General features: G+C 43.7%; 1 protein-coding gene across 1 annotated transcript in view; it reads right to left on the bottom strand.

The window, feature by feature from the left end:
- The window catches only part of DOK5 (docking protein 5), a 100,999-nt gene that overhangs the window by 19,108 nt on the left and 54,054 nt on the right, over positions 1-27,837 (bottom strand). Inside the window, exon 6 of the mRNA XM_038573002.1 lies at positions 16,149-16,284. Within this exon, the coding sequence (XP_038428930.1) occupies positions 16,149-16,284 (136 nt within the window). The remainder of the gene's footprint in view (positions 1-16,148; positions 16,285-27,837) is intronic.

The following is a 27,837-nucleotide window of genomic DNA, read 5'->3' as shown; positions in this document are numbered from 1 at the left end:
TAGATCTCTGTGAAGTGATGTTGAAACAATCCTACAAATAAGGTGCCATGATCACTTAGCTATACGTGCTCACAGGGAGAGCTCATCCCTGGGGTGGGTTTAAGTATCATCTATCCGCACTGTGATGATTCTCAAATGCATAGCTGGAGCTCCGATCCGTCCCCAAAACCTCAGACTTGAGTATTTACCATCCCACGCCCACCCATATGCTTAGTAGACATCTCTCATTTAACATGCACATTCCTAAACTACCATTTCTCACTGTCCACTCCCTCCAATCTCTTCCCCTACTAGATACATGGTTCTTCCATTCTACCTGTTGCTCTGCTGCAAGCAGAGGAAGCCCCGTGAAGCTACCTTGTTTACTCCCTGTCCTACAGGATTGCTTACCCATCAGCAAATCTTGTTTCCCCAATCTTCAAAATGTGTTGAGAATCCCTCACTTTTCACCATGTCCAGCCCACCATCTCGGTCCATGTCATGGCACTCACCTACATGCCAAGATGGCTGAAATGGCTCCCCATTGTGTCTTCCTGTTCGTACTCTTATCCCACCTACCTGAAGTCTTTTCCAAATAGCTGCCAGGCAGATGGTTTCGAAAGTGAAATCAGCATATCTCACCTTTCTCAAAACCCTCCAATGACCTCCCAACTCAGCCCAGAAAATGCCAAAGTCTTTATCACAGCTACAAGGTCATATAGTGCCTGACTTCTAGTTACTTCTAGACCACACTTCCTAGTCCCCCTCTCTCTACCTTATCCACTTCAAAATCATAGCCTTCTTGACGTTGAACATGCAAAATACAAAACACCTCAGGAACTTAAGGTTCCCTCTGGTTGAACAATTGGCCCTCAGAAATTTTCAAGGCTCACTCTTTACTTCCCTCAGCTCTCTGCCAGAGTATCACCCCATCAGCGCAATAAACCTCCATCATTGTCTCCTGCTTTACACTGTAATGTTCTTCAGGGCACTCACCAACTCTCGGTATAGATTTATATGTCTATAAATTTATAGATCAACAGTAGTTGATTGTCTGTCTCATCCTCCACAACAATGCGGCAAATTTCTTTGAAGACAAGGACTGTTTCTTGTTCTCTGATGTACTCCTGCTTCCTAGAACAGGGCCTGCCACAAGGTAGTTACTCAGATTTTTAGAATGAATGAATGTATTAACAAGTAGACATGTTTTCTATCTAATAAGGGAGACATATTCTAGAAGGATGCAAAAGAATCTGGCAAAGTGTTTGCTCCTGAGAAAGTAAATTTGGGGGTTTGGGGTGATAAAGCATGGGAAGGAGACTTATATTACACTGCAGGTCCTCATGCAGGATCTGCATTTTACATCGTGCACAAATCCAAATTCTTAATCCAAAAGTCTCCTTTTGATACTGAATGCATCTCAAAATAAATCAGAGCTTCCTCTCTCCACTGCACCCCATCCATTCACGAGTTTAAAGAACCCTGTAGCTATGAATAAGGCACTGAGGGCTATGTACAAAGACACCACTCCTCCAAGACCAGGCTTGCACAGAGCAAACATCTCTCTGCTTCCTACACTGTAGCCTGACAGGTCCTCCCCCTCCCCAGCCCTTACCCTTTTGGATCTTCTCCAGATGAGACTTATGAGAAAATGAATACCAGGAGAACTTAAAAGGAGACCAGAAAAAAAGTTCTCAAAGAAGCTAAAACATAATTTCAAATCTCTAGCCAGAGAGAAGTACTTCAAATAGCTCATGAATAGTAAATATGTTTTGAACTGAATCTTAAGATGTTAGGTTTATTCTTACAAAATCCAGACCAAATGTCTCCCTTAAAAGAGAACAGTGGCCTTAGACAATACTTGAAAAAAGAAAAATGACATAAAAATCACGCATGTGTTTGTGGAGCATGCAACCTCTTTACCAAGTCTGACAAATCTCGATTTCTGAAGTTTATCAAACACACTGTAAAGTTCTAGCAAATATATCTTGTATGGTTTGGTGCTAGGAGTCATTTATTGAGATAACTACATTTGCTGCATTCTGTGGGGTTCTTTCTGCTTGATGAAGCAGATTCATTTAATCAATACAAACTGCTTAAAATGCTAATTGCTACACTAAGTGGCAGTAACCAATCCCTCCTGAGCACAGATGCAAATGCTGTTGAAAAAGTTTTATAATCATTGCGGGGCAACCACGGGCTTGATGAAAAGATGTAATTCATTCTCACGGTATACAGAGGTGTGCAGAGAGGCTCTTGGGCCTGCCTCTCCTCCACCTGCTGGACAGGTGTACTCCCCTTTGTGTGGGAGGAGGAATGATTCCTTAAAAGGCACTAGTTTTCTTCAGTAAGAGAGCTTCACATGTTCTTGCTTTCCCAAACTCTGTAAACATAGACCACTGATACACATGTAAAGAGTGGTTAGTGTACAATAATTAGACACAGGCCCACATTGACACTCTGTTCCCAGCAGAGTGGTACGCTCACTGCTTGGTGTATGTCTTCCTGTGAATCTTTATAGATTCAAGGGATGTGGTCCCATGCTGTGCTGTTGCTAGCTCTTGTCCCATTTCTTCCAGGGACCAAGGAGCCAGATCCCCAGAGTCACTTTAGAGTAGTGGTTCTCAAAGTGTGGTCCCTGGACCAGCAACATCAGCATCACTTGAGAACTGACTAGACATTCATATTCCAAGGCCCAACCACAGGCCTGTGCAAGACAGGCAGTACAGCCCAGTGACCTGTGGCTCAATCAGCCTTCCCCGTGACTCTGACCTACTCTGATGATGGAGAAGCACTGTCCCAAGTCTCCATTCCCCATCCTCTTACCCTTTCCCCTGTGCGCAGCCCCCCGACACCCACATACACTGGGGTCCTAGAAGTCCTCTGTTTCCTACCTTCACAAAGTCCCCAAATTTGATCCTCCCTGTCAGTCCCCATTGAATACATGCCCTTACTTTCCACTCCTCTCGTAACTCCTCACATACTAATTGTGAGCTACTGAGCCTCAGTTTCTCTATGTAACAGACCTAATAGTGCTCCCACGGAAACACAAAGTACTCTGGTATCTTCAAGGGCAATACAGCAACACCCATTTGACTTAAATAATACTCACAACCTTTAATTCAGCAATCCTGCTCTTGGGTTTAGAAAATTCAAGTGGATTAAGTAACGTTCAGAAGCTCAGTTATAGTTAACATATATAGGAGCACGGACACATGGATGTATGGTACAGAATTGCTTTTTTAGGGCCCCCCAAAATCTGATATTCCTTTCGATAGGCTTAATAAGTTAATGTTCCACCAAGACCTTGAAATATCAAGCATTTCACTGAAATGAATGAAGAATAGCAAGGTTGGCAACCTCTCCTGTCAAGGGCCAGATAGCACGTAGCGTTGCAGGCCATACAGTCTGCAACATGCCAATAAATCAGCACTTTTGTTTTAGTGTGAAAACAGCCACAGCAACATATCAATGAATGGGCAAAACTGTGTGCCAATAAAACTTTACTTATAAAGACAGGGATAAGCCAGATTTTGCTCATGGGCCACAGCTGGCTAACCTTGAATCAGACCTGTGATATATGTCTTTAAAGTATTGTATTTCCATCAGGAATTTACTATTAAATGAGAAAACCAAGAGAGTAGTTTTAAAAATGTGTGATAGGATCACAATTTTATAATACAAACAATGACTTCCAAACACCCATCTGTGTACGTATCTATGTGTGTGTCTATCTCCGTGCATCTGTGGATACGGATTTCTGTACAGGATCACATGGGTACAGAGAAAAACATGGAAAGAGGAGTACAAACTTCTGAGCAAGGTTTAGGAGTTGCTAAGGAGGGGAAGGAGGGAATGGGATGGGATGCATACAAATAAATCACGGAGAGAGAAAATACTGTAGTACTAATCGTCATTGATATGATCATATTTTTGCAGTTAGTTAAATTTTACATACATGTATTTCTATAAAAATAGGATTCAAGAACCAACCCCTATCTCTTAGGATAGCTGTGAAAATTAAGTGAAATACAGCATTCAGACCCTCAGCACAAAGCCACATGAAGCCACTCATTCCAACTTTCATTATCCCTCTATTAGACTAAGCCCTTAACTCGGTTAGCTGCTCCCACTCCCAAACAGCCCTGCCTCTCCCCTACCCCTTTCAATGAATTCTGTACAGAACGTTCTTTAGTTCATTCATTCATTGCACCCATTTATATGCTTTGGGCATCTACCTGTAAGTCATGCACCATTGCCAGGGGCTGGAAACATAAAAATGAATAAAAATGAATGAAAAATGAATGTGGAGGAACATAGTTCCTCCACACCCCAGGATTTCATAGTAAATGGCCAGAGAGTGGAAGGCCAGCTTTGGTCATGTGGTCCACCGTCCACCTCTCCACTGGAGCTCCCTCCTCTACAAAAGGGAAGAGACTCTCATGTAAGCAGAGCTCTCCTTCACGCAGGTGGGGGAGGGGAGAAGATTCCTTGTACGTGTGTGTGTGTCACACGTCTGGTGCCTGACATGATTCCTGGCACGCAGGAGGTAAGCAGTAAGATGTGGATCAATGATTAAGTCACTATGAAACCTCTATAATCTCCCGCCCACTTTGCTGTTTTATTCTTTCTTACTACAAGTCAATGATAACAATAGCTCCAGTTGATTTGTATTGAGTAGGTGCCAGCAGGATGTCAAGAAACCTTTTGCCTTATCCCATCTGGTCAGGTAGGTCCTAATAAAACACCCCTTTCTAGAGCGAGGAGCAAATACTAATGGTGGTGAAGTCACTGGCTAAAGACATCGAGCCAGCATTTACAACCTGGCTCCCTTATCACTCCAGAGCTAAAGTTTGTATCACCATCCTGTGTGTTCTCCTTGGAAGCACTGAGGATGTTACAAAATCCTTAAAGGATGGGCTCAAATCTTCTTCCTAATGATAAAAAGCACCTGAATTTTATTTCCAAAGCTTAGAGAAATGGCAACTGGCCCAAAGTCTAGGCTGCTTAGAGAGCGTTATGCCCCTGCCATCTTGAGCAACAGAATCTACCAGTGATTCGACCAGACTCTCAGACCCCCAATGTCCCAGGGGCCTTCTCTCAAGTGGAAACTAGCAATCTGCCAAACATGTGGTCTTCCTTGGCTTCCTAATGAAATCCATTCTCATGGCAGTCTGATCCTGATTCCAGCTCTGACAGATGTTTGGCATAAACCACCCAACGAGCTGTCTTTACTTCCTCTGACCCTTCTCCCTTGTTCTGACATTTGCAGGGAAAGTGATGGGTATTCCCATCATCAAAATGTTACCAAGATATCAGAGAATATTATTGAAGTGTCAAGGAAAGAGAACACGCAGAGGCTTACTTAATGAACGCTACAAAGAGTAGAGCCAGGCAGAGAAAAGAAAAAGTAGATACAAGAGCAAGACTGCTTTCCTGTTAAGGAAAAATGCAGCAGGGACACTACACTTGGTGAGCAGAACTCACGAAAACAATGCCTCCTTTGTCCCCCCCCAGCTTTGATAAAGCAGACTGTTACTGAACTCAACCATTTGGGGCCAAATTTCCAAATGAAGCATTTTGCTGAACACCAGATGCACTCAAATGGTTATTTTCATGGGGAATGAAAGTGATTTGCATCAATTTATTCAGAGCCATCTGAATTCTCAGCCACATGCATAAAACAAAATCACTGCTCCCTTTGATTCTGGTAACTTTTTACGCCTCCTTACAAAGGAAATCCTCTTCCCCACCCATATACATTGAAATTGATATCCTCAGGGACTGGTTTCCATAACCTCTTCAAGCAGACTTGCTGGAAACCTGGGCCTTCCTTGGCTTGGCATTAAGAGGGAACTCGATTTAGTATTTGGGCTTATTCTTCTTTTTCTCTATGCTCATCAAATGATCTCTTTGGCCCCCATCTTTGTTCACTCAACAAACATTTAGTAAGCCCTGTGCCAGGTCCTGAGCATATCACAGACACAGGGAGCCTAGCCTCTGCCCTCCGGAGGCTTCCAGCTTCTCATAGAACGGCCAGTTAGCTTTTGAAGCTAATGCATGAGGCAAAAATCCCATATGGCCGAACTAAACTCTATGGCTCACCTCAACAGGAGCAGGTACTTTTATGACAAGATGCAGTGCACATGCTGGAACTCTGAGACCAGGGTTTGTGTTTTCTGTCTTATACTTACTCTGGGCACAAGTCTACTGAGCAGAGTGGTGGGCTGCTGGCCCAGGTGGGCCATGTAGATATGTTATACTTTGCTTTGTTGCACTCTAGAGTTTGCATAACCAGCTCTGTGCATATTTATGGTGTCCTGCAGAGTACCAGTCCCTGCTGGAGCCCTACACAAAAAGCAGGGGCCTTACTTCACAGTCTGATGCTCTCAGGCTTGCACACATGATTAATACCTTAAGTTAACAACAAACAATAACTTGGCCCCATGGCCCAAATTCCTGATATTGCCCGTTGACATCCCATTGCTTCAATGTGAGTTTCTCCTGGCTCATCCCATGCCAATCTGTGTAAGAAGGGAATCATTACGATAACTCACATTGGTTGAATCTTGCTATGTCCCTCCTAAGTGTCTTGCACATACTAGCCCTTGCAAATCACATCACACTGTGAGGCATAAATACTATTATTATCACCCACATATGACATATACAGTAAACAAGACAAAAGGAGGCCAAGCTACATAGCTCAAAAGTGACATTCAATCCCAGACACATTGACCCATCAATTTCTGGCCCAGCCTTCACACAAAACCTGCCTATCTTTAGAACGGCATTCCCCACTGTTGACATCTGGGATCAGATTACTCTTTGTTGTGAGGGGCTGTCCCATGTATTACACGATGTTTAGCAGCATCCTTGACCTCCACGCACTAGATGCCAGAAGCATCCCTCCAAACCCCAACCCAGTGTTAATAGCCAAAATGATTCCAGACACTGCCAAATGTCTCCTGGGAGGCAAAACTGCTAGCCACTGAAAATCTCAGGTTTAGGGTGACTATACATTTTAGTTTTCCTGGCTGCATCCTGTTTACATCTGCTTTGCAGGTTTTACTCTTCATCAGGGCCAGCTTCGAGCAGATGACGTGTGCAGTCACACTGAGCCCCACACTCGATTTGATGCTCTGCCGTCACCATCTTGAAAATCTTAATTTTTGAACAAGGGACCTTATGTATTCACTTTGAATCAGGTCTACAAATTACGTAGCCAATCCTGCTCTTAAGAAGGTCAGCCCTGACTCTCAAAAGTGTCCCAGCTTGGAAAAAACTCCTGTAGTAACCCTACTGATTATACATAACAGAGCCTTTAAAAGCTCACCATGTGATTTTTTGCCTTATTGACTGAAAAATATAAAAGTCTGGCTCACTCTTCTACAACAGGATGCACAGTTGGATTTAGTTACCAAGCAGCACATCCATGCTTACATGTTCAGCATTTTCCATCACAGATTCCCTGATGCATAGCCACCCTGACATTCTCCCCAGTAAGAGCCAGTCTTTGCTACCAGGCAAATGGCCATAATCTTCCCCAAAAAGAGGTATAAAGGAAATAGAGATCTTGGCAAAAATATAAAGGGCAAGAGGTATGTATTGTTCCCCTAAACCAGGGGCTGCAAACTCTAATGCCTACATGGGTCATGCAGGTCTTCCGGTTATTGAGATGACAAATAATTAGAACTATGTAACCCTGAAAGGCATTCATCCTCTCAAAATGGTAGCTGCCACTCAATTTTAACCCAGGCAGGCACTGTGTTACCAGATATTCTCATTTTTTCAAAAGATACATCCATGTATTTTAAGTGAAACTTCCCTATGTATACACTGGAAACTAACTTAATTTAAAAAATACCATTTGTGCCAATACTTTGTAGATCAAACAAAAAGTGGTCTGCATGCACCAGCTCACAATGCCTATGCTATCATCCTTGGCGATCTTAACTTTTTTTCCTTGCTTCGGCCATTTGGGGATCCTACCAAAGTTTCTCTTACTACCGGAAGCTGAACCAATAGGTAACTTTACCCTCTCCCTGGGTAGTCACATAGTGGAGGAGGAATTGTAGTTCATGCTTGGATGGGCTGACAAATATTTGGGTAGGAACCTATGAAGTAACTGATTTCCAGTTCTGCAAAAATAATTGAACCTCCCTAAAATGTTGAAACTTTCATAGTCGGTGACAAAGGTCCATCCTGGCACTATCTTTGAATCCATTCTCTGTACAACATTCTGGTTGTCAGATTCTGGTCATATCATACTCAATCCCTTAATATCATGAAAAAAGAGCCATACAAGGCAAAGCACATCTGCTGGGACAACTAAAAGCTGAAATTCCTATTAAGTGATCTCTTATAATGACTGATTTGGGTTAAAATAATAAACAGCCTCTGGTTTCACTGAAAGGCATTTGGCATGATTGCTTTGCCTTCAGTAAAGTTCTAGGAGAAAAAGCAAATCCATATGGCTTAGAGGAGAGGGGATGATTACTAATATAAGTACATTTGTGTCTAACACCTAAAACCAAGGTGCAGAGGAGGTACCAGTGAACTACAGCTCGCAGGCCAAGTCCTGGTGGCCTATGTTTGTATGGCCCAGAGCTAAAAATGCTTTTTTACATTTTTAAGGTAAAAAAAGAGGAGGAGGAGGAAAAGGTGGAAGAGGAGGAGTAAGCAGCAGCACCATGTGTGGCCCACAAAACATAAAATATTTACCATCTGACCCTTTACAGAAAATGTTGCCCAACCCGTGGTGGAAATGGATACATTGCTTATTTCCTAACTTCTCAAAATTGATTTAAAATGGCCCTGAACTGATGCTTCTTGTCTCTCCATCCTCACCATCATCCCTAGCTCCATCCCCTCTGCCATGACTGACTTTTGGAAAACTATTACTCACTACTGCCCATCTGGTAAACTAGATGCATCCTGTGCTCTCATATGAATGTCTTTGGGACCTGTCATGAACTGCTGCTGTCTTACCACCATCAGGATTTCCATGGGCTGCATATTTACAGAGGCACCATCTTCAACATTAGTATCAGTGAGGGTGTTTACAAACAAAGCTACAACCCGTTAGCAACATTCAGTTTGTTGCCTTTTCCTGTAGAGACACCGTCGCCAGCTGACAATGTCCATGGCAGGGTCACAGGAACCTATAGCTACGAGGAGGAGGAATTGCATAAGGCAGGGCGGCACGTAATAACTAGGTAAAAGGACTACTAAAATGCACCACCGCATGTCACAAGTTATTAGATTCTTATAAGAGACTGAAAAGGATGTATTCCGAAAATAAGATTTTCTCCTTAATATACTGGAAAAAAAGTCATAGCAAATTTAAGGAAGAAACCTGAGTTTCATCTGTTTCCGTCCTATCTTTAGATTCCTGGCAGTACTATTGCTGGATAAAGAGATATGTGAATATAATTTTGATAAATAAGGACAAATTGTCCTCCAATGCGATCGTAGCAAACTACACTCCCAGGATTCTACTGTTGTGTGCACTGAGGGGAATAAATCATAACTCCTTATCTAAATTATAAACTCCTTTAAGGATTCAGAAGAGTTTGTTTTTAATGTTTATGTTCTCCATAAAGCTCACTATAATGCTTTCTTTGCAACCAGCAGGTAGGTGTTTGATAAAAGGTTTTTGAATCATAATTATTATGCCAAGATATAAAGAGGGTTTATTCGGGAAGGGAGGGAAGTGGACAGTTGCTTGAAGCAGTACACAGTAAACAAAGAAACAAATTAAATAATGAATAAATAAATTCATAAGTTAACCCAATTAACCAGAGCCCTCAGAGATGAGAAGAGATAAAACCTGATTTTTTTTTTTTTTTTTTTTTGAGGGGGAAGGCTGGGGACAGAGGGACAAGTAGGTGGTGGAGAATGGTGTTTATATTAAAACAAAAAAACAAAAAACAAAAAACAAAAAACAAAACCCAGCAGGGAAGAGCTTATTTCAGTGTCTGAAGAGCAACGAAATTGATTCTAAGATTTCTTTGATTCTCCCTCTATTAAAAAAAAAATTGAATAGTTATGGCTTTTTCAATTAGGTTGAACAAGAATTACTTGGTTTCCAGAACTGTGGAAGAATGCCACTTGAATTCTACAAATTCCTTCCACATTCTTTGCAAAACCAAGTTTGGAAGTAAATCTATCAATTAGGCAAAGAAGGAGGTGACAGAGAAAGGTTCAGATGAACTCTCACACCTGGGTGCAGTCCAGGGCTCTAGAGCACAGGGGAGAAGTCGTGCCCCGGGGCCTTGATGTCACCCCGGATGGAGCCTCACCTGCAGCCCCGGGGAGAGCCTCCTAAATCAGTCCTTCTCCACCTTGTCACTCCATTTGCCTTGAAGGAAAGTCTAAAAACGACAGGCCCAGGCGAGGAATGAGGAACATCCCACACACCGCCACTCCTTGGTCCAAAATTAGACTTTGTCACAGACACTGATCTCCAAGGTGGCAAAAATAGCAGAAGCTGCTAGAGGGAGTCCCAGGCTGTCCCGGCAGAGTCGCCCTGCAGCTTCTCCAGCAGGGCAGCTGGCAGCTGGCGAGCAAACAAGTTCTTGCTGCTTAGCCTCATTCAACAGTTGGTCCTTCCCTCAGTACGGGAGCCTCCCCCACCCAGCACTCCCTGAGAGTGCGGAATAACAACACATTGCATTCGAAAAGCAAGAACGTGAGAGAGGAATTTTGGCACCAAATAGCAATTTCTATTGAAAACTACCCAAAGAAACGGGATTTCTTGTAACAGTGATCTTTTTAGGCATAAGTCTAAGTTGATAGATATTTCTGAAAGGCACTTTGATATTCAAGGTAATCTGAAAACACTAAGACAGTTTTTACTGGGGACGTAGAGGGATGTAAGAGCTTTCAGACTCTCCAAAGAAGCAATATATGGTGGGGTGGCCACAAGCAGAGGGTTAGGAATCGGACAGAAGGATCTCGCACTCCTGGCTCCAGTAGTGACGAGCTCGATGGCTGCAGCCAGGTGACTGAACCACTCTGGGACTGAGTTTTCTCATCCCTCTGATAGAGACTGTGTTCCTTCCAGGTCAAGGGTCTTGAATAATAATTGAATTGTGAGCCCAACAGGGGCCAGGAGCCTCCTACTCACCACTGTATCCTGGAGCACAGAGCAGAGCATGTCAGGTCCTCAACGACCATTCTTGAATGAACAAATGGATAGGAATGAATGAATGAGTCCACCTTCTGGTTATGGCAGTGATGAGAGAACTAGCAAGTGCTTGGCATATCTTAGGAGGCTTGGTAAATGGTTCTGGCTGCTAGGATGGAAGCGACTCAAGGCAGATAGCAGATGGCCAGTAAATGCACGGTATTATCAGCAAAACACCCCAAAGTAGGAAATATTTTAAAAAGTAAAATCAAAGCACTAAATAAATATTATTCCGGAAGTGTGTGTGGGGTGGGGACAGACACCATGATGGTGGACTCCACGGTCTGCTCCTCCAGGGGTTCACACCCTGTGCGGGCGCCTTCCCTGACTCTGCGAAGGAAGTGTGACTTGCAACTTGCTTTTAATCAGCAGACAGGGTGATAGGAAGTCACTTGCGTGGTATGATACACAGGATTGTGGCCTCCTGTTGGCTTCGAGTCAGTGCTTTGATGGGGAAGCCCATGCAGGAAGGAGCTGAGGGTGGGCTCCATGCTACAGGCAGCAACAACCTGAGGCCTGAAATCCTACTGTGACAAGAAACTAAACCCCACCAACAACCGTGTGACCTCGTGAGTGGATCCTTCCCCACTCTCACCTTGAGACCTGCCTGAAGCATCTCAGCCTTCGGAGAAACCGAAGTCATGCCAACACTCCTGACCCACAGCAACCATGAGATAGTAAATGTGTGTTGTGTTATGGTGCGTAGTCAGTGGTATTTTGTTATGTGGCAACAGAAAATAAATACACGGAGTAATACAGGCCAGCCAGCACTGTCCACAGCATGGGTAGCCAACGCGCAGAGGAGGGCCACTTGCTGAGAGTACCCACAGAGGGGAGGTGGGGACCGTGGGGGAGTGACTACCCCCAGTCTGCCCAAAGAGGGTGGGTAGTACTGGGCATATCTGATTGTTGTTGCCACGTGGGGACGTGAGATCAGTGCCGTCAGACCTTTCCACTTCTCAAGGTAACACAGAAATCAGAGTTTTACATGAAACTTCTCAATTTTTAAACGTTGGCCACGAATTTGGTATTTTTATTTTTTTTATTATTTTATTATTTTATTTTATTTTATTTATTTTATTTATTTATTTTTTTTTTGAATTTGGTATTTTTAGAAGAGCAGTAAGCCAATCTCATGTAAGACAAGGAAAACAGGTCTTGAGAGATAATGCAGAAAAGTGGGCGCTATCCCAGGACGCCTGCTCCAAACGTGAGCCCCATGACTATCCAAGCTGGTGGCCTTGGGCCTTCAACACGGCAGTGGCTGAAGGGTTAGAAAGTCCTTAAAATACTGCTTGTTAGAGAATAGAGACGCGATACATTTTATTAATATGGATATCATTATTGTACTAGTTTCCTGTGGCTGCTGTAACAAATTCCCATGACTCGGTGGCTTAAGACAACATAAATTTATCCCCTTACAGCTTTGGGGACCAGATGCCCAAAGTCAGTCACCAAGCTAAAGCCAAGGTGTTGGCCAGGCGGGGTCCTTTTGGAGGTTCCAGGGGAGAATGTTGCATTTAGGGGCACCCACATCCTTTGGGTCACATCTCACTTCCACTCTCAAAGCCATCAGCATACAAACTTCAAATCTCTCTCTGTGTCCCTCTGCTTCTGCCGTCACATCATTGCTGACCCTTACTCCTCCTGTCTCATAAGGCCCCCTGTGATAACACTGGCTCACCTGGATGATCCAGGATAATCTCCCCATTGCAAAAGCCTTCACTTGATCATATCTGCAAAGTCCCTTTTGCCAAGTAAGGTCCCATTCATGGGTTCCAGGGATTAGGACGGGACATCTTTGAAGCCATGATTCAGCCTATTGCTATTATTATTGTTGTTGTTGTTGTTGTTGTTGTTGTTAGGGGGACCCACAAGCCTCCTCTTTACGGCTGCTGGGATTCAGGTCTCAAGTCTGATCCCAACCAAGGCACTAAGGCTACAACTTCAAACCGGTACAGGTCCCGCGGGGGAGCACCTGTCTGTAGAGGTGGTCTTGGGAGTTTTACAACAAGGCAGCCAACAGAGGGCCAGGGCTTCCTAAAAATGAGGCTGAGCCCAAAAGTTAACATCTCACCATCCTTCTCCATTTATGACCTTGACTATCTGAGAGAAGCGCACCAGTAGTGACATCCACACAATTCCTAGTTAAGAATATAGCCGGGTCTACATGGATCCATTCCAGTTACCAGAATGTGCAGAACTGTAACTCTGGGAGGGGGAGGCCAGCAGTGTTCTCTTCATTTGCTTCATTGTCATGTGGCATCTCTTTTCTCCCTGAATCAGGGACTGATTCACGTACATCAATTTTAAGCATTTCGTAATCCCCACTTAACTTCCTCGAGATTCATTCAGATCCCATTCTGAAGCTTACTCACCATCCATCTAAAACAGGATGTTTGTTGCTTTAAAAATCATATTCACTTTATGGAACTCGTAAAGCACCCAGCAAATTAAGAGCAAACAACATTATTTTCTAGTTAAATTTGCAAAGGGATGATCTAAACGAATTACTCATATTCCTGATTAATTTTTAGTGGAAGTAATGAGAAGGTTGTAAATGGAAAAACATGTGCATGCAGAACCTGCCTTTCAAGCACAAAACAATTTATGCTAATTGATGGCTTTACCAGTAAGGTATTCTTGGAAAAACCTCTTCAGATATTTAAAGGCATCTAATGGGACACTATACAATTTTAACGCAATGGCATGTTGCCCTGTAAAGTTCCAAGTGACTTGAATTCTACTTTACAGTCACCTGTGTGTCTATCTAACCATCCATCCACCCACCCACCCAACCATCCATCCATTTAGTTCTCTTTTGTGTAAAGATATTTAATTTTTAAAAGATTTTATTTATTTATTTAAAGATTTTATCTATTTGTTCATGAGAGACACAGAGAGAGGCAGAGACATGAGCAGATGGAGAAGCAGGCTCCCTGCAGAGAACCTGATGTGGGATTTGATCCCTGGACCCTGGAATCACGACCTGAGCCAAAGGCAGATGCTCAACCACGGAGCCACCCAGGCGCCCCCATCCATTTATTTCTCTATTGCAAAATCCAAAACTGGTAAGCATATGGGGAAATGAATACCAAGACTGCATTAGTGCAAGAAAACTATTTTGAAATTTGTGGGGAGAAACTCAAGAGAAGAATATTTCATGATGTGTGACAATTACATGAAATTTGAATCTCAACGTCCATTAATAAAGTTGCTTTGCAAAAGAGCCACACCCACTGTAACTGTTTTTACCTCTGCTTGCTTCTGCATGACAACGGCAGAGTTAAGTAGTTGCGATAGAGACCATCCTACTCCATAAAACCTAGAGCATTTACTGGCTGGCCCTTTAAAGAAAGTTTTGCTGATCTTTGCTCTAAAATCCCAGACTACTGCATGAACAAGTCATTTGGGAATAATCTGAGGCCGCTTGGGGACAGATCATATTACTGGTATGCATTTACTCCTCTTTAAATCCAACCACCCCACACGTTTAAATCATAAATTTTCAAACTACCCTAATCTTACTTACCATGCCAACCCAGTCCCTTTTGGTTTTGCAGATTTCCTTCCAGATGTTACAAGCTCTATGCATGTGTTCGCAGCCACAATGCATGATTTGCATTATTTAACTGTGGTGCGTTAAGATTTTGTGAATGTATTCTTCTTAAAGAAGCAATCCATGAATCATAACTCTCTGTATGGATAACAGTCCCTAGATCAATGCAACGAACAGAGTAGGTGTTCCTAGACAGCTGCATGCCCATGTGTATTTGTGTTCGTGCTGTCTTCATACATTAACGTCCATGAAGGTTGATCAACCAGGGATGGGAGATGCATGGCTCCGGCACGAGGGGGTCCCTGGACAGGTTTCCCTTGGCCCACAAACTACTTTGTTGTTGGTTTTAAGTAGAATTAATTCCCAACAATTACAAACTACTATATCCAGACTCAAACCTTGGCTTTTCTGGAAAAAAATATCTATGTCCCACATAGAGCCCAGTCTACTATCAATGGTCTTCTGGTTTTGGGCTTTTGACATTTCACTTCTTTCCCCTTGGCTCTCTTTTCTCTGGCCCCTGTTACCATCTGAAATTCTAATGTCTGGTACAGCTATAAATGCATTCCTAGAGGTAGATAATCTACATAGTTGTGTCTACAGATGTCCATATGCATCCAAATCGATCCTGACGAACATACCGACTCCAGTGGATTAATGATCATGTCCCTTCCCCAGATTTGTATGTTGAAATCGTCACCCCCAAGGTGATGGTGTTAGGAGGTGGGGCCTTTGGGAGAAGATTAGGCCGTAAGGACAGAACCGGCACAACTTGGATTAGTGCCCTCATAATAGAGACCCCAGAGGGATCCCTCGCCCTTTCCATCAGGGAGACACAGAAAAGAGTCATCTATGAACCTGGAACTCAGTGCCACCAGACACTGAGTAGGCCAGCAACTTCATCTTGGGTGATCAGTGAGAAATAAATAAAATTCTAGGGGAGCCTGGGTGGCTCAGTCGGTTGAGCGTCTGCCTTCGGCTCAGGTCATGCATGATTCCTGGGCTCCCTGCTCAGCAGGGAGTCTGCTTCTCCCTCTCCCTCTGCTGCGCCCCCTGCTTGTGCTCACTCATTCTCTGTGTCAAATGAATAAATAAAATATTAAAAAAAATAAAATCCTATCATTTATAAGCTACCCAGTCCTATGGTATTTGCTGTAGGAGCCCAAACTGATGAAGATACATACACACAAGTAATAACTGAGACACAAAGTAGATAAACAGGGACGTACAGTTACTGTGCTACCAGCTGGCTCTTGAGGTTTTGCAAACATGGCATTTAATCCAAGTGATACAACGTTGAGTACCGGAGTAAGCCATCTGCTCTAATAATGCTGCCTATATTTTTCAGCGTAAAGATTCTAAGATTGCATTCTACAAGGGTATATACACTGGGTCATAAGGAAGAAATTCCAAACGTACCATTGAATTTTTCACGCTCTGGAGCAAGCGCTCGTGCTGCTCAGCTATCGCCAAGGCAGCAGAGTGGACCTTCTGGTAGATGGCCTCTCCATCTCGTGTTTGAAAGATAAACAGCCCTTCCCCAGTTTCACACATCCTGTGAAAACAAAAACAAAAAGCTTCTGAAAATCCAGCCCCAAGAACTTCCGTGCACTGAGGGCCTAGGGTACTCCATGAAATCACACTCATTTATTTCACACAAGATCAGGATTCTTGTCCACATTTGCTAAACAAAGTGAGCTAGAATCAAAATTTCCAATGAACTTTTGTTAATATGGCCAGGAAACCATTCATTCTGGACTAACACGGTGCTGATTTTTTTTTTTGTCAAGAAGTAAAGGTTAATAAAAAGCTGTTTCTTGATTCTTAGTATAATTCCAGTATTTGGCCTTTCCCACTTTCAAGGAGGCGCCCGTGCAACTGGGTTCTCACTATTGTCCATGAATCAGATCCTTGGAAACTATGCCATCCGGCACAGAGGTGCGAGAAGGATTCTGTGACCCCCAGGTTCTGTGCTTTCCTCAGAGACAAAGGCTTTAAGGATTCTTTCATTTCCAAAATCAACCTGGATTCCTTTTTTTTTTTTTTTTCCTTTTCGCTTTCCCCACTAACTTTTACTTGGACTCTTTTTCAGCATCCCAAGTGGTCCCAAAGGCCCCAACACTCTTTCTTATGGCCTTATGCTGCTAACGGAAAACAGTAGATGGAAAGGCAGAGAAGGGAAAATACTGAGTTTAGGTTGGGCCTCTCCTGTGTTGTGAAGATAAGGATTCACACATAAGGACATGGTGGCCATACAAATACACTTAATAGTTGCGAACTTCCCCAGAATTACTTTGTCTAAATGATAAGCCTGTCACTCCAAACCATGGATTATGCAATTAGTCAAGAATCTAGAAGACAACTGGGAGCTCAGAAAGCATTAGGAAATTCACTCCTTCCTGCACATAAGTATGTACCAAGGCAGAGTGAAATAAGAGGCAAAGGTGGGCTCCGATTGCTGGGCTGGGGTCGCCCCTTGTCAGCTTGTGAGCCGATACGCGTAACTGAGCTTCTCCACGCCTGCATTTCCATTTGTAAAATAAATGGAGTGATAGTAACCATCACCTAAATGTCTTGGAAGTGTTAGATAGGAGACGTGAGTACACAAAGGAAATCTTAATGTTCTTTATTCCACGGGAAGGGAAACTCCATGTAGATGAGATTTGTTCCTGATTTATTCACAGTTCTTTGACTAGTGCCTACAACAGGGCTTGACCTGTATTTGGCACTCAATAAATAACTGTAGAAGGGACTGTGAAATAGCAGGTGGTGCTAGGGAGAGGTAACTAGGAACTTGACCCCGGCCTCCTTGAAGAAGTTTTATTTAAATTGAGGTTTCATGGAGCCACTGTGAGGAAGGCAGTGCTCTGGCAGAGAAGGCAGGAAGAAGAGTCCCGGAAGAACTGCACAGAGAATGCTTTGAGGTTGGACGGAGTCGAGTGACCCAACACCCCAGGGACAGGGTGGCAGGAGGGGCAGCCCTCCTGAGGACCCAGGGATGAGCATGAGTGCCCCGAGATGAGGGCTTCATTCTGCGGAGCCACCACAGGCAAGGATGCCCAACTTTGGAAATGGTTTCCGCTCTTTGCCAATGACATTTCACATCAATACACTGTATTGGAAAAATACTAATGGGATTGCAATTATGAAAACCAAAATAGGGGCATCTGGGTCGCTCAGTGGTTGAGCGTCTGCCTTCGGCTCAGGTCCTGATCCTGGGATCCTGGGATCGAGTTCCGCATCATGTTCCCCGCAGGAAGCCTGCTTCTCCCTCTGCCTGTGTCCCTGCCTCTCTCTCTGTGTCTCTCATGCATGAATAAATAAAATCTTTTTTTTTTAAAAGAAAGAAAACCAAAATAAATGATCTCCTGGTGCATTGTATTAATAAGGAAATTTAAGATTAGAATGCCAGACGGTTCCACATTTCCCCACTTTCAAGATGTATGTTGTACACATGCGTGCGTGTGTGTGTGTGTGTGTCCCCTCGTGTTTAGAATTGTTGGACACAGTTACAAGCAGGATGTACCTCATACTCAACATGTGTATTTGTGGTACTCTTAAATCAATGTTACATTTCACAGTTACCATTACATATTTGAAAGAATAGCGTACTTAGACAAACATAAGGCAAATCATAAGAGCTGCAGCAACGTATCTAAAGGCAAAGACATGGGCTTTTTCTTTGAGGAGTTTACAGTTTGCTTGGCTAAACAAGATCCATGTACGTGAACAGGTTCAAGACTCACATCATGCTACGATGAGCCACACTGGTCAGAAGAGCAGCAGATAAAGCAAAGTATAGTTGGGCAAAGGGGTGGGTGTCGATGTTACGTCGTAACAAAGAATATCAGGAAGCCAAAAACTGGGGAGACACCAATCGGAAGCACCTTGCAGAAGAGGCACAAAACTGGGAGCAAAACATTGCAGAATGTTGACATTCTTTTGTCTGTGAAAGTGAGGTGAACAGAGTACGACCCCTCTCCCACTCGTGGCTACAGCATGCCAGACACCATGGTAAGAAAATGCACAGAAAGACCACACGAAGTAAACAAGAGGCTTAACCGCATGGTATCTGGTGGCTCCATCTTTAAGAAAAATCTGGGGAAGGGTCTGTTAGGAGCTTATACAACAGGGCCTCTCTACAGGGGCGCACCTGACATGAGCGATATCGTATGGCCAGATCACCCTTGGCTGTGGGAACTGCCCTCTGTGTTGTAGGATGTTTAGCAGCATCTCTGGTGTCCACCCATTGGCTGCCAATAGAATCCCCTCATTGTGACAACTAAAAATGTCCCCAGACATTGGTAAATATCCCCAAGGTGGCCAAAAGGCCACAAAATTTTAGTGGCTGAGAACCACTAAAATAGACCAAAAACAAAGGGGTTGAGGGAGCACCTAACTTCTGCGTTAGCAGTAGAACAGCTGTACATGCAAGGCAGCTTGTGGGTTCAGGGGAGCTGTGGCTGCACCACCGATGGTTTCCAGGTTGAGGGAGAGCTCATTCCACACCTGTGGTCTGCAGGGGCTTGCCTGTTCCAATCACTGGTGCCACTGCCTGGTGATCTCAGCTTGAGACAAGGAGGCAGTTGGCTCTGCAGGAGCCGTGCGTGTGTGTGTGTGTGTGTGTGTGTGTGTGTGTGTGTGTGTGTGTTGGCTGGAGACCAGGCAATCTAAGCTGCCTGCTAATGTCATGACTCTCTCGTCCTTTCCTGAGACCAGTGGGGTGAGAAATAGAAATCAGTGCAGGACACTGCAGGATGCGTCACTGTTGCCACTCCGGCTGCTGGGCGCGGGGCTGCTCTGGGGAATGTCTGTCCTCCTTGGACAACTTGCGCTTGTTTGTCAAATCTTTGTACCGCCTATTTAATAATTTTCAAAATCAACTCAGGTTTCTTCTCCCTTAAACAAATGTATTGTCAACGAGCCACCAAATCAAAAATCATAAGGCGGTAGGCTCCGCCATAAATTGAAGGCAGATGCGAAAATAAATGCAATGAAAACAAAATTCGTCATTGAACTCTGTCTAGGTCCTCTGGTCAAAGACCCGAACGGCACATTTGCTCACTTGTTAGTAACACAGGTAAATTAGAAGGTGTTACAAGATGTGTTCTAGATGTACCAGCACCCCATCGAAATGTTTTTTCTATACTTTTAACCTAAAGGATCGAAAAGGTAATTGAGAAGAAAAAGACCATATCACTGTGAGAATCACATTCATTTACTGTTATGCCTCCGCCACTAAAATCATCCCACAGCTGAGGAAATGGGGGTGTGCTTCCCAGAGCCCTACCCTAGGTGATGTGGGAAAGAAGTGGGGAAGATAGAAGTCTCATGCAGATCCCTCATATGCTGGAATCACCGTCAAGTATCCTGACGTCTCGAAGTTTCCACGGCCTCATATCCCAAATGTGAGCAATAAGATCCCCCAAACCTCTTAGGGAGGTGGGAAATGGTGTTTTATCTTTAGCAAAGGATCTTGCAACAAGGTAAGCCCCGAACTGGGATTTGTGGTTGTTATTTTAACCCTTTAAAATGTCAAAGCCATTGAGGATGTGATCCTCAGGGAAAACTTCAGGAGGGAAAATCGCATTTTGGGGATGGAAGGAAACGTGGGTGACCACATCCTGTGACATCGGGGAAGTGGGCAAAAGATGCCTGGGGGTGGGAAGTGTGTGGCTGGGGATGAGAGTCTACGTGTGAGGCTCACCTGCTATGAAAACAGACGAATACAAACCTCCTCTTTGAGAATGGAAATACGAATTCGGGAATAGGATTGTCCCTTTAAGAAAAGAAGCAGCTTTCATTAAATAAAAACTACAATGCAGATGACTGGGGGTTTTATTTCTCCAGCTCCAGTGACGTAGACTGTGCTTGTTCCCGAGTGTTAGTAACAACCTCAATAAAGCTCATCGGCCGAGTGAGCGAGGTGAAGATAGATAGGGTCCCAATTCAGAGGTCGCGTTGCCACATGCTGTCCTTTCTCCTGTGGCTTTACCATCGGTGTCCCCAGGCTTCCTACCAGTTCCCTTAAGTGTGCACATTATCACATGTTATTGTTTTTCTTTTTTCTTTTTTTAATTTTTATGTATTTATGATAGTTACAGAGAGAGAGAGAGGCAGAGACACAGGCAGAGGGAGAAGCAGGCTCCATGCACCAGGAGCCCGACGTGGGATTCGATCCCGGGTCTCCAGGATCGCGCCCTGAGCCAAAGGCAGGTGCTAAACCGCTGCACCACCCAGGGATCCCCATTATCACATTTTACATTCAAATTCTCACGCCACGTATATGGACTTGAGAGTCCATGAAAACGAGACAAACCTATCCAAAGTCATACCCCATGGCTAGTGGTAGAGACAGTGGTAGTTCGTTAATTATATGTGTTCTTAATCACGTGACACGTGAAGTCAAAGAAACATCCCTTTTCCCCCCTTTGGCTTCCGCAATGCTATGCCCTGACCCAATCGAAGGGGGCATATGGCCCTCGCTCCTCCTGCTACATGTTTCCTCTACTGAAACATGCCCCAAACAAGTCTGATCGTCCCCACACCTGCCCCCTGGGGCATTTCCTCCACAGTTTTAGCGGCCCATAGAGGATCCTGACTCCTCTCTCCCTCTCTCCTGACCCACATCCAGCCAGTCAGTACATCCCTCTGGCGTTGTTAGCTTCGACGACATCAGTATCCCAACACGTAAGCCCATGTTCCTTGTTACCAACATCCTTGTGGCCACTCTTGTCCTCACTGTGAGCATATAAGACCCTCCTCCTAACTGGTTTTAGCCTAAGAGTCTAGTTAAAAAAATAATAAGTCAGACCATGTCACCTCTTTGCTTACCCCTTTCTATGTAGTAAAGACTTTAATCTTGTCCGAAAAACTCTTGTCTAGCCTTTGCGCTGGCAGTCACCTGGGAGGTAATCTGTGTTTGCCTGGGGTTCTTGGGTTGACAAACAGTAACGATGGGGTTTGGGGTGAGGCTTCGGGTCATGTGCTGCCGACTGACCTGGAGGCTGGGTTCAGCCGTGTGCATGATCAATGAATCAGCCGCACATGCATGTAATGGAACCCCGGTAAGAACTCTCAGCGGTGGCTGGGGGGCTTCCCTGGTCGGCAGTACTCTACGTGGACTGTCCGATGGTGATTGGAGGACGGTATGCTGTTCAGAGTCCACACGGAGAGGACACAGAAGCTCTATGCCTGGTACTTCTCTGGGCTCCACCCTCCCCGTGGCTGATGGGAGTTACTCTCTATCCTCTACTGTTATAGGCTTTAACCATGAGTTTCATAGATGTCAGTAAGCTCTGAATCATTCTAGCAAATTATTAAACCTTGGGTGGTTGTGGGGACCCCTCAATTTGCGATTGGTTTCAGATACATGGAAGGTTTTGGGGACCATTCTTTCAAACCTTGCAGTGACCTACCTCTCCCCACCACCCCCAGTACCTCCTTAGCTAAGACTGAAAACCACATGCTTTACAGTGCTCTTCAAGCCCCACACAGCCTGACCTGTTGCATCTCCACCTTTACATACATTGCTCCCTCCTCTTATTCTGCTCCAACCACGCCAGCCACTTGGCTATTCTTTGCACACTCCACAGAAACCCCCCTCAGCATCTTTTCCCAACCTCCTTCTTCTGGCTGGAACGTTCTCACTGCGGCCCCGATCCCTCCTAGATCTTTTCTCAGGCATCTCTGACTTGGCAAAGCCAGTCCCATTCACCCTGTTTAAAATGGCACCCCCTCCATTGGCACTTTCTATCGAGTGACTTTATTTTTTGCTGTGGACTTATACAATCTAACATCTTTTTTACTTTTTAAAATGTCTGTTATTGTCTATACCCCCTTTCCTCTACGGGGTGAATTTCATAATGGTGGAACACTCGTATATTTTATTCACTGCTACATCCACAGGGCTTGGAACCACACCAGGCTCTAAGGGTGCACCCAACCAACATTTGATGCAAGAAAGAAGTGACTCATTTTTACTAGACCCTTCTAGGATGTGAGGTTCCATCACACATAAAGTGGTCACATACACTGGTGGATCATCGCTGCAGGAAGATGGCCGCACCATACACATGGCCAACAGGTACATGAAAATAGGTCCAGCATCGCTGATCATCAGGGAAATCTAAACAGCACGATATCACCTCACACCTGTTAGAATGGCTAATATGAAAAAGTGTAGAGATAATGAGTATCAGAGAACACGTGGAGAAAAGGAAACACTTGTGCACTGTTGGCGGGAATATAAATCAGTAGAGTCCTGTGGAAAACTGTAAGATGGTGCTTCAAAAAACTAAAAATAGAACTGCCATATGATCTAGTTATTCTACTTCTGGGCATATATTCAAAGAAAATGAAATCACTGTGTCACAGAGATATGTGCATCCCATGTTCTCCGCAGCATTATTTACAAGAGCCAAGACAAGGAAACAGCCAAGTGTCTCCCAATGGGTGAAATGCATAAAGAAACTGTGGCATCTGTATATGTATATATACAATGTAATATTAACTATAAAAAAGAAGAAAATCCTGCTATTTGTAACAACATGGATGGACCTCCAGGGCATTATGTAAGTGCAATAAGTCAGAGAAAGACAAACACTGTATGCTCTCACTTGTGTGTGGAATATAAAAAAGCCAAACTCACAGAAGCAGACAGTAGCATGGTGGTTGCCAAGGGGGTGCGGTGGGGGGTAAGAGGAGCTGAGCACAGGGCATAAACTTCCAGTTACAGGGTACGTAAATTCTGGGGAGCTAATGTACAGCACTGTGACTACAGTGAGAAATACAGTATTGTACACTTGAAAGCTGTGAAGAGAGTAGATCTTAAATGTTCTCAGCCACACCCACAGAAGGCAATAATTACGTGAGGTGGTGAGGGTGCTGACTAGTAACTCTGTGGCGGTGATCACCTCGGAATGTACACATACACTCTAAATGTAAACAACGTTCTATGTCAATGCTACCTCAAGAAAGCTAGAAAAATAAATAAAATTCAAAATACACAGAAAAGTTTTCCTTAAAAAGGATGGCCACAAGACAGGATGTACGGATGAGATGTTCTTCCCAAAGGTCATGAGGAAGTCATCCTTTCCTTTAGGGATTTCATGGGCTACAATCACAACAAGGAGGTGGAAGGGACCCGGCCAAGAGTCTTACGTATGATGTGGCCTTGCCTTGTCGTGTTCACACCCCCACACCCAGCACAGACCTCCTGAAGATGATTACTAAAAAGCTTACTCCATGGACTCTCACTTCTATTTCCCACCCGCCTCTATTAATGGGGTATTTATAATACACGTGCATCACCTTTATAACTACAATTACTTTTGAGAGAGTACCAATGGGGAATAAACGGCCACATAAATGGCACAAATGTAGTTTGTATTTTTTTGCAAAAGAAAAGAATCACACTTCTCAGCAAGCCCGCATGTGGGATCCAGCACGTGTTTACGCCAATTTGCCTACTCAACATGGCAGGAAGAACGGAGTACAATTTGCTTTCGATCCTTTAATTAGAACGGGTGTGTGTTCCCTAAATATTTAGGAATGAGGAATTACAAAGCAGCTTAGAATCAAGAAGAGAAACAGAGACTATTCAACGATTTATATTAGAATTGTGGTCCTATGCACTCATCAATTGCAGGGGGAAACAATTTTCTTCTCCACCGATAAATTATTTCACCAATTACTTGTTTTCAGAGTGATGTAGACCAGATATGAGTAATTTCTTTTCCAAGGCTGCTAGGATGTCTTGAATCCAAAAAAAAAAAAAAAAAAAAACTTTTCATGAATTTGTGCACTCCATTTAAGAAAAATAATTTGTACATGCAATGTCAATTTTCACATATACTTGGCATACCTAAAAGTTTCTTTTAAATGATGTCAAAAGCACAATAGAGGCTCTCTCTGGCTGGTAAAGAGAAGCACTCATGTGTGGTAATTATTCAGTACATCCTGCCAAATGTCACCTGAGCTTCTTTCACTCCTGCAGGTGCTAAACCCAGGGTATTAATTTGAATCAGTCAGGAGGTAAGACAGCGCCTGCCACTGGAGCATGCTAACTCAGCAGCCAGCTATAAAATTAACACTGGTACTTACTGGACACCTGCCACCTTTCTTTAAACAATAACATTTCAAGAATGGTTCCAAGGGAGATGTTGACACGGTCAGAACCTCATGTCGGTTGGATCTTCCCATAAAAAAAATCAGAGCCCCTTCCAGCCTGATGTATTTTATTGAAGTTTCAGGACTTCGAAGGGGGAAAGAAACAAACAAAATACCAGAAAAATTTCAAACAGAAGAGGCAATGTGTCTCTTGGCCCACCAAATAACCTAACTGTTGTCTCCAGGGGCAAGGGGTGGCAATTAATCGTGTAATTGCACTTCATTAGAAAGCTTCTATTCCAACTCTGGATTTATTCAAGGAAAAAAAGAGCACATATGATCTGATTTGCTTATGTTGCTAAGAGAGAGGGGGAGAAACAAGGCCTAGAAGACTCTAATGACCTATGATCACGATACTGCTGTCCAGGAGGGACGAAGCATCCTGGCTCCATGTGCCTGTTCTCCAAAGTAAAAAAACAAATAGGAGGTTCCAGTAACTGGGAAAATTCATACATTAGCACACATATGAATGGTTTTAGGGAACTCTGGTGATGTAAGAACGCCTTCTCTTCCCTAGCTGTACATGTTAATGAAGAGCTAGGCTCACCTAGTGGAATATGACATTTAGTTGCCCTAGATATCTACAGGGTCTGGAAGTAAGAAGACCTGAGTGTGGCTCCTAAATCCACCATTTATTAGTCTAATGCCTCTGGCCCAGTCATCCAGGTCTCTAAGTTTCGTTTTAAGATGAGAATGATAATATTCCCTACTTTATATGATCGGTGAATGGCTTAAATGAGACAGCGTGTGTAAAATGCTTAGCATAGTGACCTTCATGTAATAATGGCTCTATAAATACCAGTGATTATTTTCAATGTTGGTATGCCTGCCGGAACAGAGTTTTTCAACTGGATAATTGGACCAGAAACATATTTGTTGTGGGGTATTGTTCTGCACAGTGTATGTTTAGCAGCATCTCTGGCCCCTCTATCCACTAGACGCCAATGGCCCCTTTGTCCAATTGTGACAATCAAAAATGTCTCAAGACGTTGTCAAATGTCCCCTGGGACAACCACATCCCTGGTTGAGAACCACTGTTCTGCATCTCAGCACCATTATGGGTGATATTGCTAATTACAGTCCAACAGCTGCTTTGCCCTATTTGCTTTGAGCAATCATTAAGCGCTGTATTGGACACATTTTGTTAGATTTTCTTTTGTTTTAAACCTTACATCTACCTCTCTTCTGATGGCATCAGTACCCCCTTTCCTGCTTTGGGAGAACCATCCCATTGTATCTGTACCCTGTGTACTTCGTATCAAGTTCTCAGTATAGGACTTGACATCTAGTGAGTGTAATGCTCAACAAACGGTAGGAATTTCTCCCTCTTCTATTGGCTGATGGTGTGAGAAGATACCCAAGGTCTTGGAAGCCACTGCGTGGAGCCAGGGCAAAGCCATTCTAGAAGAAACAGGACTGAGAGATTTAGACTCTGAATCAAGTCAAAACTGACACCATCCCAACCTCCTGGACTTTTGGTTAGGTGAGCCAATGAATTTCTTTCTTGTTGTGTCAGTTGGCTTGATACACCTGTCTACTACATGCCAGGCATTATGCCACGTATTTGGGTATGCACCTTATCTAATCTCCATGGCAATCTCATGAGGTACATAGTATACTGTACCCATTCTACAGGTGGCCAGCGGAGCTCAGACAGTTAGTTAGGTCATTCACTTAAGGTCCACATCCAGTATGGGGTAGAGCTGCAATCTCATTTCATTTCCTCCAATTCTCATCCAGTTTATTACATGTGTCAGTCTTGGTGGGGCCACTGAGCAGAAATAACCCAGTCCCAACTCGAACAAAGGCTGAAGGTGAGCAGAACTCTGTCCAAAGTCTCTGGGGAGACTCCTTGCATTCTGGAGGACAAGACTGCAAAATCTTTGCAGATGCATGTTGGATACGTGAAAACTATTTGCCTAGAGAGACTCAACTCCTCTCCATTTATCGACACGAAACAAGGAGAAAATTATATTAGTTAATATGAAACTGGTTTGTTTTGAACACATCCAAAAATAGCCAAGGAAAAAATTATCTTCAGTAATAAACCAAGGCAGATATGAAACCTTCATGCTTGGGGGAACACAAATGATCTTATTATCTTGAACACCCTGATGGTGACTATAAGAATTCATCTTTATTTGAGTTTCAGGCAAAATATAAAATAGTAATGTTACCTTGTGTTTAACACTGTCTGTATCCTGCAAACTCAAGTCCTGCTCCAAAAGTAATCATAAAATATCAAAGACACTACTGAGGAGCAGCCCAGCACCCTTCCAGGTCATCTGCCTGCATCGTGGCTGTTATCCACAACAATTCTGCAAAGAGGTTATTACTTGGATAAACTTACGAGGAAGGTTAAACCCTTTGTTCAAGGTCAACACTAATAATGAACAGAAATGAGAAACTCTGACTTCTGAGCCAGTGCTTCGTCCACCACATCATGCTGTTTGAGAAATGAACAAGATCCCGAGGACACATTCCCAATACTTTCCCTTCTGATGACTCACTCTCAAGTTTGCCCCACAAAGCATGACCACTGAGGAAGAATAGGATTCAGAAGTATAAGTGTTCTAAGTCCCTGCAATATTTGACACACAACACTGTGTGGTATGGGTTGCAGGTATTCTAATCATCTAGTAGCTGGAGATCTTGGACAAAATACCCTAAAGATCAGACCATAAAGAGACCAAAGTCATAGAACAAAATGCTTTCATTTTCCAAGTCAGTCAGTACTTTAGGGTTTTTGGTCAAAGGCCATTGGTATATTTCTGAAGTGTATGTCTCCAATATATCCATAATTTTCATCCACCATTTCTTTTACCTGAGTTACTTCATTTATCTCCCCATATGTATGTACATCTGCCAACTCCATCCCATTGTCCACAAAATGTAAACAAGATTATGCCCCATGCCCTGCCAACACACACACACACAC

This window comes from Canis lupus, chromosome 24 (assembly GCF_011100685.1).
Source record: "Canis lupus familiaris isolate Mischka breed German Shepherd chromosome 24, alternate assembly UU_Cfam_GSD_1.0, whole genome shotgun sequence".
Lineage (NCBI taxonomy): Eukaryota > Metazoa > Chordata > Mammalia > Carnivora > Canidae > Canis > Canis lupus.
Note: the sequence above shows the minus strand (reverse complement) of the source record. Positions and strands in the feature narration are given on the sequence as shown.